We start from the raw sequence: 13,360 nt of genomic DNA, 5'->3' as shown, positions 1-13,360 counted from the left end.
GGGGGGAGAGCTTTAAGTCATCAGTTATAATTTCGAAGAGTACCCAATTGGGGAAGTAGAAGTTATTGTCCAAGTTAAAGAATCCAAATAGCATTCAAAGCCTTACTTCCTTCAACTGTCTACAGACTCATCACATTTATGAACCTTCCGCACCTCTACCTCCACCTGATCTACCTCTTCCGGTCCATCCCCTCCGCACCGCCTCTCATTAAACCAGAAATCAGCCTTTTGGATTTTTTGGATTTCGGCTTTTAACTTTACCTTTCCATTAATTTGGAATCTGATCTCGTGCCTCCGAATTCACCCTAATATATATATATATATATATATATATATCAGCAAGTTTTGGGTGGCATCAAAATCAGGTGGTGGCAGTTTAATTAGTAAGATCAGGAAGAGATTGGGAATTTGACCAATCGAGAGAGGGGTAGGCCTCGCTTGATCTCATTCAAAGTTGGTTAGGATTTCACATCCTAGAATTTAAGAGCAGGCTTGGAGCTGCATGCCCAAGTAATTGACGAAGAGCCAACTGGGAGGCACGTCATGCATAGGTAGGCGGCCAAACCCTTCCATCCATTTATCTCTCTTCCAGTTTATACTTCAACTCAGCCTATATAACCAGCAAAATATTCTCATCGTTCCATCAGTACTACTACTCTCTCATGTGAACGAGAGAGAGAGAGAGAGAGAGAGAGAGAGAGAGCGCTTTGGATTAATGAAGCTAGCTATGGTTTCCTTGCAACCAGCCCTTTCTCCTAACAGAATCCAAGAATTTGAGAACTTATCGAAGAAGAGAAAGTTGGAAGGTTCCCAAGAAGAACAATTTTTCGAGAAACGATCAAAACGGGAAAGCACGAATTCCATACTTGATATCGAGCTACAGTACCTCGAGACTCCATTACCTCTAGAGTGGCAACGGTGCCTAGATATCCAGGTATTACCCTATATATACACACACACACACGCCAAGTTATATATTGATCTTTCAATTTACAATATTTCAAGACATATACTCGATCCTTACGATATTAATTAAAACTTCCTTAATTATTCACATATAGGTACTTACCATTCTCAAGCCAGAATTGTAGTATAATAATATACGTACGATCCGGGTTAACTTTTATTTCGCCATTCTTCATATATATATATATATATATGCAGTCAGGTCAGATACACTTTTACAACACGAGGACCCATAAGAGGACGTCTAGGGATCCTAGGAGAAGCCCTGAGCCAGAGCCAGCCAGTCCGGACGAGCATATGAGCTTAGAGCTCCAGTTGAGTATTCTACCCTGCGAGTCGCTCAGAAAGAGCCATGCGGACGACGACAATTTGATCAACAGGCCCGCACTTGGTTCGAGTACTACTGATCATCATCAGTTCATGGAATCCAAAGCACAAGTAGAGATCAAAGGCTTGGGAGGCTCCGCGCGTAGTACTCCGTCGTGGTTGGCATTCGATATTGGGGATGATCAGCACGAGATGGTAGCAACTGTCTGCACGCGATGCCACATGTTAGTCATGCTGTGCAAGTCCTCTCCTTCTTGTCCTAACTGCAAATTCCTTCACCCACCAGACCAGGGCACTCCAAACCTATTCAAGAGAAGGTGTACCCTCTTTTGCTAGTACTAAACAAACTAAGCATAGTTTAATTTGGCTTCATAAGGATTGGTCCGTATCTGCACCAAAGCACGTATGTTAGGCCTTCAAATCCATCTTTAAAAGAAAAGTATCTTGCTAGAGAGGCACCTGATCTATTGGAAAAGAAATGACTGCTCTGAGAGAAGATCAGAGATCAGAGAGAGTTTAACTAATTAATATGTAAACAGTGTAAATATACAAGTGCTAGCTTTCTCTTCCTGAGTTTGTCGAAGACTCGCAAAATTCCAGTGTCGACGGTACTCGATATTTACGTCGATAAATGCCTGAAGTAGAGTAACTTCTTCAGGATGAGAATACATGATCCAGCCACAGATACGCACGTACCCACATATGTTCCAAATACCTGGCCTGCATGAGAATCCGAACCATAAAGATGTAGTACTAATATTATTATAATTCCATGTTTCCTATACATATGCAACCCATATAACTATATGGCTTAATTTATTCATCAAATCGATGTAACAATTAAATTGTGGGCCATGTTTATGTTTCCTCTTATGAGTTGGTAAAACGGTACGGCCTGCAGGTGTAGCATGGATGAATGCTTTCTTTTAGAAAAAGAGCTTTGCAATTATCACCATACACTGCACACAAATATTTATTTTTAATTTTTTAGATTTTAATTTTTTTTTAAAAAATTTAATTTTATTCTTCTTAAACTAATTGAATTATTCAATTTATCATCCATATATCATACATTTGGTAAGAGAAAAAAAATTAAAAACTAAAAATTAATTTAGGGTAATCGAGTAGAATATATGAATTTTTTAGTAAGAGAAATTATCGAGTTTTGCTACACAATTAATTTAAGAAGAATAAAATTAAAAAAATGAATAAATAAATAAATAAATAAAAATAAGTGTGGTGTACCACTACAAGAAATTAGGCATTTTCAGCGCTCAAAATTATCGCAAATACCACTAATAATCGCTACAATTGATCATTTTCAATGATTTCTAATTCGTTGCATGTTCGACGAAATTAGAGTGCATTTTCTGATCAATTTCAAAGATAGATAAAAACCGTCACAAAAAACCACTATTTGTAGAGATTTTTTTTTCCTGTTGCAACTGTCCCTAAAAATGACGAAAATGACCTTTCTGTTTACCATTTAATCGTTGAAAAAAACTCAATTGCTACGATACATATCGTCACAAAAGGTTAAGAAATCGCCATAAATGACTCAATATTTTTTCAGCAATTTTGAATTATTGTTGCCATTATACATTTCTAGCAATTAATTCTCGTCGAAAAAATTATTTCCGGCCATTAAAATTCGCCGCAAATAAGTTTAATCAATGAAAAAATTATTTGCGGCGATTTGTACTCGCCGGAAAAGTTTTCTCAGAAAATAAAAATAAAATGCTCAAGAATCTGCAAAAAATATTATACACATCCAAATTGTATATTCTTCCTAAAAAAAGCAATTGCAAAAGTGGGAAGTACAAAACCAAACTTACAAATTATCTAGAAACTAATAACAAGTGTCACCAAGCAGGAGAAAAGAAGAAATATGCAACCTTCCTTAATGCCAATAGATATGCTAATGGTGCATAATTCTTCTGTTTAAACCTTAAATTCATCCGAGTAAGTTTGCTGCATCACAGGAAAACCATCCCGATTCTCATTATATGACAAATCGACAGAAAAACAATCACCATAAAGTGAACATACTGGAATATATAGAAGACCAACTTACTATCTGTAGAGCAGATGAAAAATATTTCTCCGAATTGGTTTGAGTTCTTGTAATGCTTGTAGAATACCTGAAATATATATTGATGAGCATGAATGATCAACAAGGTCGATTAGCCGAAATAATGAATTTACTAAGTTTTCGCTGAAAGATGACTAGATTTAGTGCCTTCATGCACTCTTTCAAAAACTCGAGGCACTCCAACAAAACATGTTGGCTTCAGCTCCATCAAATCATCCCAGATTGCTTTAAGATCCTTCAAATCATAAGAAACCATACTTTTAGACAGACGCATATATATATATATATATATATGTAAAATGACAAACAATCATGAAAACAATTAGTTTTCTTTTCCTTTAGATATATATATTTGTTACCTCATCCTCTTTTTTTTTTTCCTGCCCTTGAATGCTGTCAGGATAAAGAAGAAGAAAGAGGCCTAAATTTTAAAAAAGACTTAGATAGTTTCCGCAGCATACCTCATGATAGTAGCCAACAGAAGCACCCATACGAAAAAAATCCTCTTCAATCACACAGTCAATGATATGAGCTAGGGGTAGGAAAAGGAAGATACACATCAGCTTCTGTCATCTATCCAGGGTCAAAATTGCACATGTTAGGATTTAGTAGCTGCAAAAAGGAAGTTCATTTGTCTGATCAGAACCATCGATTGCTTTTAAACTATGAGGTAATGCGGTTTAGTAAATAATTTCATCACAAAGCTCAAAGCATTTCATTTTTTTTTTTTTTTGAGTTCTCACTTATGTCACTTTCTTATCCTGGATGAAAACAAAATCAACCTCTGCATGATTTAAAATAAAATTGACTGCCCCTGGCCCTGCATCCAACACAATCTCGAGGACTTTAGTTATATGTATTGCTTGAAATCAATTAAATGCTTTAGCTTGATGATATAAAAAATCTACTGATTAACACAAGAAGGAATCAGGAAGTAGAAAATCCAAGCCTATATATAATGAGTACATGAAGGACTTCCATGACCGATGTGCTAGAAAAGCTTATACAATGGTCATGAGGATGACACTTGGTCATGCTTGAGAAAAGAATAAACCATATATGATGGTGAGTTTAACTATAAGTCATGAAATCATCATGTGCATGGTTAGTTTTAACAAGGTTTCTGCATGTTACCAAAAAAAAAAAAAAAAAAAAAGAATCTGGCCTAACTAGGAGAAAAATCATGTTTCTAATACAAGTTACATAATGAAAAGTAATGTTTCCAGCTTTAACAAAATATGAAACCTAATTATGAAACTGCATGCATGCATGCATTATATGCATGTTCCTTAAACACATACATGGCAAATTGATGGACATGTGCACCAAAGAGATTGTGCAAGAAACATAATATTTGTACAGCACACATAAAAAATGATACTGTTATAGATTAATGGCATTGTGAATGCCAATAGATCTAGGAATGAATGTGTATTTAATCATGTAAACACAGATAAACCAATAGATCTAGGAATGAATGTGTATTTTACTACCAAAATAAAATAAATGAGGTGGCTTAATAATGTAGAACACTTAGAAACATGAAGCAAAATAAACACATTTTTTTAGATATAAACCTTGAACATGCTCCAATGTCAACACCTTTGTATGTGGCAGTATAATCCCAATAAACTAGCTAAAAGGGGGAAATATTCTCAAAGTAAGAATCAGTGATATATTTTAAACAAATGCTTTTTGCTTTCCAAAAATAATTGGCATAAATTAATGGATGTCATCTTTATCCCAAATTGTTAAATGATAATGGCAAAGCATTCATCATGTCAAGTCCAGCTGCATGATGGATCTTGTCGTGATAGCACTCTGTTTGCAAACAGAATACATGGATTAAAGACAAGAAGTTCTTCTATGAGAACCTATGGTATGGTAATGGGCCCTAAAAATCTAGTAACTTATTCTATATCACTCTTTATACATATATATGTATATATCTACATCTTTATTGCTTGCTAGTGTTGGCGCTAGAATTTGGTATTATTTGATTAAAAACGGTTATTTGTAGGATAAATGTGGGAAGCTGTTATTGGCTGTTATGTCAGCTACGTCAAGTTCCTTGTTTGTTTCCATCATGAGCTTGTTACTTGAGAATAAAAGAGATCTAAGTGATGGATGTCAACTAGGAGTTTTGCATATATCATGCAAGTATGTATGTGTGATAGTTTGGAACTTCAACGACAGTTTGGAACTTCAATTACCCATACACTAATTTTGAATGGGTGATAGTTTGAGACTTCAAAGACAATTGAATGCACAAAATGTGTGTAATGGGGTTGTGGAAAGCATTTTTTCTAGCTCTTAAACTACTGCCTAAGTTAAGGGGTCATATTACAACCTCCTCAAAAGCTTGATTAATAATTAGAATACGTGTAGTTCTTTCTATAACATACAGATAGGCCATTGCATATTTCGATTATCCTTTGTAAATTAAAGCGTCAATTTAAATGTACCTGAAGGATTCAACGATGGCATTATGAACATAGAATACTGAATAAAAACAGTACATAGCAATATAGCGACCTTGAATGTTGGTAACTACAAATGAAGAATTCTCAAAGTACACACCTACAAACAATTAGCATAACCGAAACACAAATTTGAAGTTTTTGACCACACTCACCTACCGGTACAATAATGTAGCACAATGAACATAAACACAACCAATGAATTCATCATTAGCATAAACCAGTGTAGTGAGCCAAACATAACCAATGAATGTGATTGCACAATGTCAAGAAGAGCAAGGAAGGCATTACTCATACCTGAAACCGAACAAAATCAGCCCTAACCTCTCTTTGGCAAGCCAAATTTGTTAATGAAGAAGCTGAGAGGGGTGGTTGCTTGGCGTGGAGTGGTGGATCAGGAGGAGCAAGGCGGCGCTAGGGAGAGCTGGTGGCCGTGGGTTGCGAACAGAGCAAGGGAGAGAGGGAGGCGCTCGGGTTGTTAGGCTAGGCGGAGGAGAAGGGGGCTCTGACGGAGAATTGGAGACAGCGTCGACGTGTGGGTGGTGGCAAACGGCACCCCTAGCGGCGGCGACATAGATAAATCCAAGAGAGAGAGGGGCGACGCCATATTCGTGGAGGCAAGATATTGGAGGGGGGCTGGGGGAGATGGAGGGGGTGGCCGTCGAGGTGAGGTGGTGGTGGCTTAGTGGGAACGTAGGTAACGGGCTGTGTGCGGCGGTGTGGGTTGTGCTCGATGGAGGGATTGGGGAAAGGGGGGGAGTCGGGAGATGGCTGGAGCCTGGAGGGAAATGTTTAATAAACGAGTGGGATCTTTAATTTTAATAGCTTTTTATGGCGAGTTAAAATTGCCGGAAGTTTATTGCAGCAAAAAAGGTCGCCGCAAAAAGCTTAATAGTGAATTCCATCAACATTTTCAACCTTTGTGTTGAATTTTGCGGCGAATTTTAAAATCATCGTAGTTAATTTGTATTTGTAGCAATTTTTTTCGACGATTTTAAAATCGTTGAAAATAGATTTTTTTTGGCGATTTTTGAAGACAAAAAATTGTTGCAAAAGTCCACTTTAGCAATTGCAACGATTAACGAACCATCGCAAAAAGTTTTTTAATATTCCGACAAATGTGTTTGTCGCAAAAAGTAAAAAATTGCTTCAAAAAATCGATTTAGTATTTGCGGCAAATTTGTCCGTCCCAAAAAGTGAAAAAATTGCCACAAAAGACCAGTTTCAAAATTTGATGTAAAAATATAGCGACGATGCAAAAATCGCTGCAATTAAATACTTTTTACTGTGATTTTATTTCCAACAGACATAAAATCACCACAAAAGATTTTATTTCTTGTAGTGTGTGGTGTGTATAATGATAAGTAGCAATTTAACGTACCTGTTTATTTACTTGGATTATAAGAGAACTCAATAATTGTCGTGGGTTTATGCAATTGTAACCACTCGTCACAACAAGGGTTGGTCTTTTAATTTGAATATCATTTCACAGTATATAATCCTTGAAATATGATATTAACGTGTACATGATCATCAGATATAATGCCTAATAATTTAATTGGATTCTTAATATTGATAGGTTAATATCTAATAATTTGCTACAAGTATTTTGGACAAGAAAATACCATATATACTACACATTTGAGTCAGCATACTATGATCAAATTATTCATCAACAAATAAATTTATTATTTTTTTGAAATTGATATACGGATTAATCAACATCACTATCGTACAACAAAACGAAAATGATATTTATCATCCTCTCGAGTCTTTACCTACCATCTTCTAATCATCTTCTTATACTATGAAGATAAATAAATGGTAATAATTAGTTTCTGAATCATTTGATATTATATTAAGAGGTCGATGATACAATGATCATGATGATTAAATAATGATAAATAGTCTTTTTTTTTTTAAAGAATAATGATAAATTTATAAATAATTAATTTACAATTCATTTTACAGAAAGTCAATACAAATACAAATATATGATAATTTCATTGCAAGTAAATTCTAAAACTATCACCTATTTAATGTAATATTATAAAATAATTAGAAAAGAGTAGTGAAAACCGTCTGCTGAAAACTCTGCCTCTTTTTCGACAATAAAGATAAAATAGGATTACTAATATGTTTAGAGAATGAAATGAGATGATAAATTTGTAAATATTAATGAAATTGTTAATTTTTTAATAATAGTAAAATAGTTTGAGTTATGATGTTTTATTGAGTTTTGAAAAATGAGAGATAAAAAGTTGAATAAAAATAATATTATAAATTTAAAATATTATTAGAATATAATTTTTTAATATAATTTTTATTTTATAATTTGAAAATGTTAAATTATTTTTGTGTTTTGTTTAAAAGTTTGACAAAATTGTAATGATTATAATAAAAAATAAGAAATTAATAAAATATTTGTATTTAAGTGATATTTAAAAAGAAAATGAGATTCACAATCAAGCCACAACTCTTCCAAAGAATCCTTGAGTTTTTGAACGGTATCCTTCTGCTAAATTTATTTATAAGCCGATTGTGTGATAAACGTTTTAAATTCGAGTAATGATATTCACATGATATATTTTATAATATATGTTGTAAAATAAGAATATTTTTATAAAATGATGTTAGTTTTATATGATATTTTGTAAAAATATTTATTTTTTTAAAATATTATTATGTAAAGTATTATGAAAAATAATGTGTTTATATGTTTTTTCAAATTTAGGGAAAGGATTGTCAAAAAAAAAAAAAATCAGGGTGAAGGGACAAATACAACAACGGGCATATATAGGATCACCTTTGTTTCTTCTTGGAAGGCTCGTGAGGGAGTTGTTGTATGTGGTACAAAATTTCTGAACAAGTGAACGAAAATAGAGATAAAAAAAAACTAAACAAAACGACTTTTGAGTCGGTCGAGGAGGGAATTCTGCTTTGCGCCTATGCGCGGCGATGGAAGCAAAGCTGCCGAATACGCCATTTTCTTTCTCCAATGCTCCAACTCCCAGTTCTGTTATCCCATTCCCTCGTATCCTCCAACCATATCGCTACTCTCTTAAGAAAGCCTAGGAAGCTCACGTCTTCTACATCCAAAACCCTAGATTTCCCAAGCATCTCACCCTACTCTGCTTCACTCGCAAAATGCTGCTAGGACTGGACCTCCGCTTTAGCAACTCTTACTCACAAGAACAATCTAATTCTTATGATACAAATCTGCTTTGTGAGATAAATTCCAATTTGAGTTTATTTGTTAGCGGCGGGTTGTTTCTCGAACACACGATTCCTTCGTCATTCATTAACTCAATTTCGTCCAGAAGTTCTTCAGTTGGTTTGCCGGGTTCGGTTTCTTCTTGCATCCGTGGTCGAAAGCCCGTGGTTTTTGGGGCTTTTAGGCCTGAGAAGAACGTAGGGTTTTTGACGGTGAGCTTGAAGAGTGATGGGTTTGTTCGGGAAAACGGACAGGAGGGGTCCGAGAAGTCGTCGACACTCGAGGGAGCCGATGCGGTTGTTGAGCAAGGAAAGAAGCCGAAGCTCAAGTTACGGGGAGGCTATGCCATGAACACCACCAAGCATCTATGGGCTGGTGCTGTAGCTGCCATGGTCTCCAGGTGTGTGTTGGGGTTGATTATACTTCATCTCACTTTGCTATCTCTGTTTACATCCACATTTCTTACCCTGACAAAATACTCGTAACTCTGGTGTTGCAAAAGGAAACTGTAATTCTGTTAGAGCCTATTTTTTGGCCAAATTTTGATTAGTAAATTAGTTTTTTAAATTTAACTAATCACTTTTTAAAAATATCAAATATCAAATATTTTAAATTTATCATTATTTTATTAAAATATTTATTTTGATGATTTATTTATTTTAATTTTAATTTTAATGATAATTAAAATATTTATTCGTTATTAAAAAATTACTATTAATTTTCTAACCTTCGAATTATTTTAATATAATTTTTTAAGGGTCTTTTTTAACTGCTGTCAATACTATATATGCTCTTGACTTCAAGCAGATGTGTGGCCTTCCAAACTGTTAATGACATCTAAATAAACATCCCTTCGGTGTATTAGAAGAACAAGCGAAGTTTTATTTTGAAAAGTTAAAAAAGAAGTAAATATTTACTTCTGTTGGTGTTATCTTCCTTTTCCTATATTGCACTCTGCACCACCAAGTTTGGATATACCAAGCTGCTGGTAGTAGTATAGTATTCCCGTAGCCCATTGTCAGCAAAAAGGCAAAACATAGATAAATATATACTCGCAGCCTTACATTCACTGAATAAGGAACTTGACCTGGCTAGATTTAGCCAGCCAAGAAGATGATGGACAAATTTATTATAGATTTAGCTAGTTTGATATAGATGTTTTTAAAGCAAACTAGCTAAAGTTTGGCCAAAACTTAACAATGCCCAGTTCACTACTAGTGCTCTTATAAGTCGATTTTTTAAGCCACGTAAAAAAAAGGTAGGAGATGGCAATTGGAGCTGTTTTTACAGCTGGTATAGTAGTACTCTACACGTTGGGAACCAGACAAGAAGGCCCTAGAATGCGCAAAGCCACAGATGCCTCAAGCCGGATTTGAGCCATGCTTAGACCACGGCCACACTAGTAAATTCAATAAATGCTTAGGTGGCAAATACACCAGTCTAAAGTGAATCTATATTCGGATTCAAACCTAGGACCTACAGTCGATCAATTATTCTGCAATTGTGCATTCTTATGAACTACATTCAAGCATCCCTGGATGGAAACGATATTGCTTTAGCAAGTTATACATACAATTTTGTCTGGATTTTAATATTTTATATGCTATTTACTCAAATATGAAAGCAAAGCATCGTGTTAGGCATGTGAGCAAGTTATCCATGTGCTAGAAAAATCCAGTCAACTGTCTTGATGTAGGCAGGGGAAAATTAGAACATAGATAATTTTGTTGCACATTGTATATATACTAGTGTAAATGGTGTAATATGCTGATAATGTTTGGTACTGGGCGCCACTGATAACTCATATTTCAAAAGTGCAATAGCCTTGACTTGTGAGGTGGTACATGTCATGTCCGTTCTGCATGGTTCATGTCACTTAGTGAGGGGTTCCTATAGGAGGTTTGTGCTTCTTCAACTTTTGGTTGTCTGGAGTGATAACTCATAAAAATGGATGATTTTCTACTTTGCATTCAGAGACATTGTGAATTAAACTAATGAATATCTTCTACCAAGGAACATATAATTAGATCAAATCATACATAGTTGTTTTGGTATCATTCCAAATTTCTCTGTAAACAAATGAATGTTGTTGAATATTGTTGATTTCAGGACCTTCGTTGCACCACTCGAGAGACTGAAGCTGGAATATATGGTTCGCGGCGAACAAAAGGATCTTTTTGAACTTATTAAGACTATTGCAGCTTCTCAGGGCTTGAGAGGATTTTGGAAGGGAAACCTTGTCAACATTCTTCGTACAGCTCCATTTAAGGCAGTTAATTTTTATGCTAATGATACATATAGAAAACAATTGCTGAAACTGTCTGGAAACGAAGAAACTACAAATTTTGAGAGGTTTTTTGCTGGTGCTGCTGCTGGAATTACTGCTACTATCCTCTGTTTACCACTTGATACTGTATGTGACAACTTGGAATTTACTCTTCTGCTTGATTTAAGCCTGCATTTATATCTGAAATCTAAACAATATATATACACTGTCTTTTAGATCAGGACCAAGATGGTGGCACCTGGTGGGGAAGCCTTGGGTGGTGTTATTGGTGCTTTCCGTCACATGATCCGAACTGAAGGATTCTTCTCTCTTTACAAGGGCTTAGTACCCTCCATTATAAGTATGGCACCTTCAGGTGCTGTTTTCTATGGTGTGTATGATATACTGAAATCAGCATATCTGCATTCACCAGAAGGGAGGAAGAGAATTCAGAATATGAGCCAGCAGGGGCAGGAACTGAGTGCTTTAGACCAGCTTGAGTTGGGACCGGTTAGGACATTATTATATGGGGCTATTGCTGGTGCTTGTGCAGAAGCGGCTACTTATCCATTTGAAGTTGTGAGGAGACAGCTTCAATTGCAAGTCCGAGCAACTAAATTGGGTGCTTTGGCAACTTGCGTCAAGATAGTTGAGCAAGGAGGAATCCCGGCTCTGTATGCAGGACTTATTCCTAGTTTGCTACAGGCACGTAATGCAAAAATATTGATCTACTCTTAAAGATTCTGGCTGTTGATCTGTGCAATGCTTTTATTGTCATAGGTGTTCTTTGGTTATTTTTATGAAAATTAAAAAACTCTGATCATTATAGACCTTCTGGAATCTTCTGGGGATATTGGCTCTGGAAGTTATTTCTTTAGATCTCAGGTCAGAAAACTACATTACACCATTTCATCTTACATAAATACGAACAAAGGGATTATAAGGTGGCTTTGCTCCTTCAGCTGGTCTCTCTTCCATGTCCTTTTATCATTTCCCTTCCCTGCTGTGCCATATCATATTCAGTTATTTCCTCTGTGAAGATGTGTGGCCCTGCCCTACAGTGGTCAATTGGCTTTGTCGTCAAACCTGTCTGCCTATAAAGCAACCAGCTTATCATTTATTACTGAGTCAACCATTTCTAAGAGTTTTATGCGCTTATTTGGCTTCAATTTATGTATTCAGTTGCACGGTGTGCTTATTTTAATTTTGATATTTTAATAATGATTTATCAAAGTTTATTTCTTCATGTTCCTTTTCAGGATCACCTTTTCTTTTAATTTTCTTGCTAACAAGGTTTCTTGATTTTTTTTTTTTTTTTTAATATTGGTGTTGTGCATATTCAGGTACTTCCTTCAGCTTCAATAAGTTACTTCGTCTATGAATTCATGAAGATTGTTCTCAAAGTGGAATGAACAAGAAATGACGGATCCTCTAGTAGAATTTGTTGGAGATTGTACAGCGACTCCAATGGATATAATTTAGATTGGTATGCCATACTTTCCCCCATTGATGTTCACTTCTTCAAGGCAGAAGCTACTTTGCTCTGTCCTCACCACACGGCTACATCTATTTATTCTGTGTTCCTATTGAATTGCAAGATGGAAATAAAATAACTTCCAAGATGCGTCGACATTCTCCTGTTCTAAGCACTACAACTTACTATTTTTTCTTTCCTTCTTTTTCAATAAGTCAGTCTTTCATATAATCTAATACCTAGGTCACTGCCCAATTGTGACTTTCATACAGTAAGAAACGTAATTTGCTCAGTAATGTTCTTATTAGATTGGGCATGTTTTAGGCTTTAAGCATATTATCTCATTTGCTTAATACATATATTTTCGAGATGACCAAGAGCAACCAAATCAGAAAATGTACACCATGCCCACTTGGCAGAAATTGTATTGTGTTACCGTTTTGCGACTAGGATTGTGTTAATAAATGCAATTAAATTGAATTCCGTCAAACACCGGTTTAGTAGTTAGGTAGATGTAACTAGATCTGGCTATCTTGCACAA

The 13,360-nt window shown here is 35.4% G+C and overlaps 3 protein-coding genes across 4 annotated transcripts; 2 read left to right on the top strand and 1 right to left on the bottom strand.

The window, feature by feature from the left end:
- Nucleotides 1-390: 390 nt before the first annotated feature.
- Nucleotides 391-1,861, top strand: LOC108980388. Its single transcript, XM_018951289.2, has 2 exons — nt 391-934; nt 1,165-1,861. Exons 1-2 carry the CDS (start codon nt 716-718, stop codon nt 1,627-1,629), a joined length of 684 nt encoding a protein of 227 aa, XP_018806834.1. The 5' UTR covers nt 391-715; the 3' UTR covers nt 1,630-1,861.
- A 73-nt stretch (nt 1,862-1,934) lies between these two features.
- LOC108980389 (long chain acyl-CoA synthetase 1-like) lies at nt 1,935-6,633 on the bottom strand. Of its 2 annotated transcripts, XM_018951291.2 has the most exons (7): nt 6,163-6,633; nt 4,129-4,205; nt 3,847-3,997; nt 3,533-3,620; nt 3,368-3,434; nt 3,189-3,264; nt 1,935-2,013 (listed from the first exon to the last, which is right to left on the bottom strand). In XM_018951291.2, exons 3-7 carry the CDS (start codon nt 3,943-3,945, stop codon nt 1,948-1,950), a joined length of 396 nt encoding a protein of 131 aa, XP_018806836.1. In that variant the 5' UTR covers nt 3,946-3,997; nt 4,129-4,205; nt 6,163-6,633; the 3' UTR covers nt 1,935-1,947. The 2 variants fall into 2 exon arrangements, with proteins under 2 accessions (XP_018806836.1, XP_018806837.1); XM_018951292.2 differs by lacking the exon at nt 4,129-4,205.
- Nucleotides 6,634-8,704: 2,071 nt separating this feature from the next.
- Nucleotides 8,705-12,973, top strand: LOC108980387 (probable mitochondrial adenine nucleotide transporter BTL3). Its single transcript, XM_018951288.2, has 4 exons — nt 8,705-9,479; nt 11,189-11,492; nt 11,583-12,050; nt 12,689-12,973. The coding sequence occupies exons 1-4, from the start codon at nt 9,013-9,015 to the stop codon at nt 12,755-12,757; spliced, it is 1,308 nt and encodes a 435-aa protein (XP_018806833.1). The 5' UTR covers nt 8,705-9,012; the 3' UTR covers nt 12,758-12,973.
- The last annotated feature ends 387 nt before the right edge of the window (nt 12,974-13,360 follow it).

This window comes from Juglans regia, chromosome 11 (assembly GCF_001411555.2).
Source record: "Juglans regia cultivar Chandler chromosome 11, Walnut 2.0, whole genome shotgun sequence".
In the NCBI taxonomy this organism is placed as follows: Eukaryota; Viridiplantae; Streptophyta; class Magnoliopsida; order Fagales; family Juglandaceae; genus Juglans; species Juglans regia.
Note: the sequence above shows the minus strand (reverse complement) of the source record. Positions and strands in the feature narration are given on the sequence as shown.

What these genes read in the sequence shown, in the direction of transcription:
- LOC108980388 (XM_018951289.2), top strand. Translation starts at nt 716, where the DNA reads ATGAAGCTAGCTATGGTTTCCTTGCAACCAGCCCTTTCTCCTAACAGA. An exon ending in AACGGTGCCTAGATATCCAG is followed by an intron (nt 935 to 1,164) that starts GTATTACCCTAT and finishes ATATATATGCAG; the next exon opens with TCAGGTCAGATACACTTTTA.
- LOC108980389 (XM_018951291.2), bottom strand. Translation starts at nt 3,945, where the DNA reads ATGTGTATCTTCCTTTTCCTACCCCTAGCTCATATCATTGACTGTGTG. An exon ending in CTGTTGGCTACTATCATGAG is followed by an intron (nt 3,621 to 3,846) that starts GTATGCTGCGGA and finishes TATGATTTGAAG; the next exon opens with GATCTTAAAGCAATCTGGGA. An exon ending in ATCTATTGGCATTAAGGAAG is followed by an intron (nt 2,014 to 3,188) that starts GTTGCATATTTC and finishes ATTCTCATGCAG; the next exon opens with GCCAGGTATTTGGAACATAT.
- LOC108980387 (XM_018951288.2), top strand. Translation starts at nt 9,013, where the DNA reads ATGCTGCTAGGACTGGACCTCCGCTTTAGCAACTCTTACTCACAAGAA. An exon ending in GTAGCTGCCATGGTCTCCAG is followed by an intron (nt 9,480 to 11,188) that starts GTGTGTGTTGGG and finishes TGTTGATTTCAG; the next exon opens with GACCTTCGTTGCACCACTCG. An exon ending in TTATTCCTAGTTTGCTACAG is followed by an intron (nt 12,051 to 12,688) that starts GCACGTAATGCA and finishes GTGCATATTCAG; the next exon opens with GTACTTCCTTCAGCTTCAAT.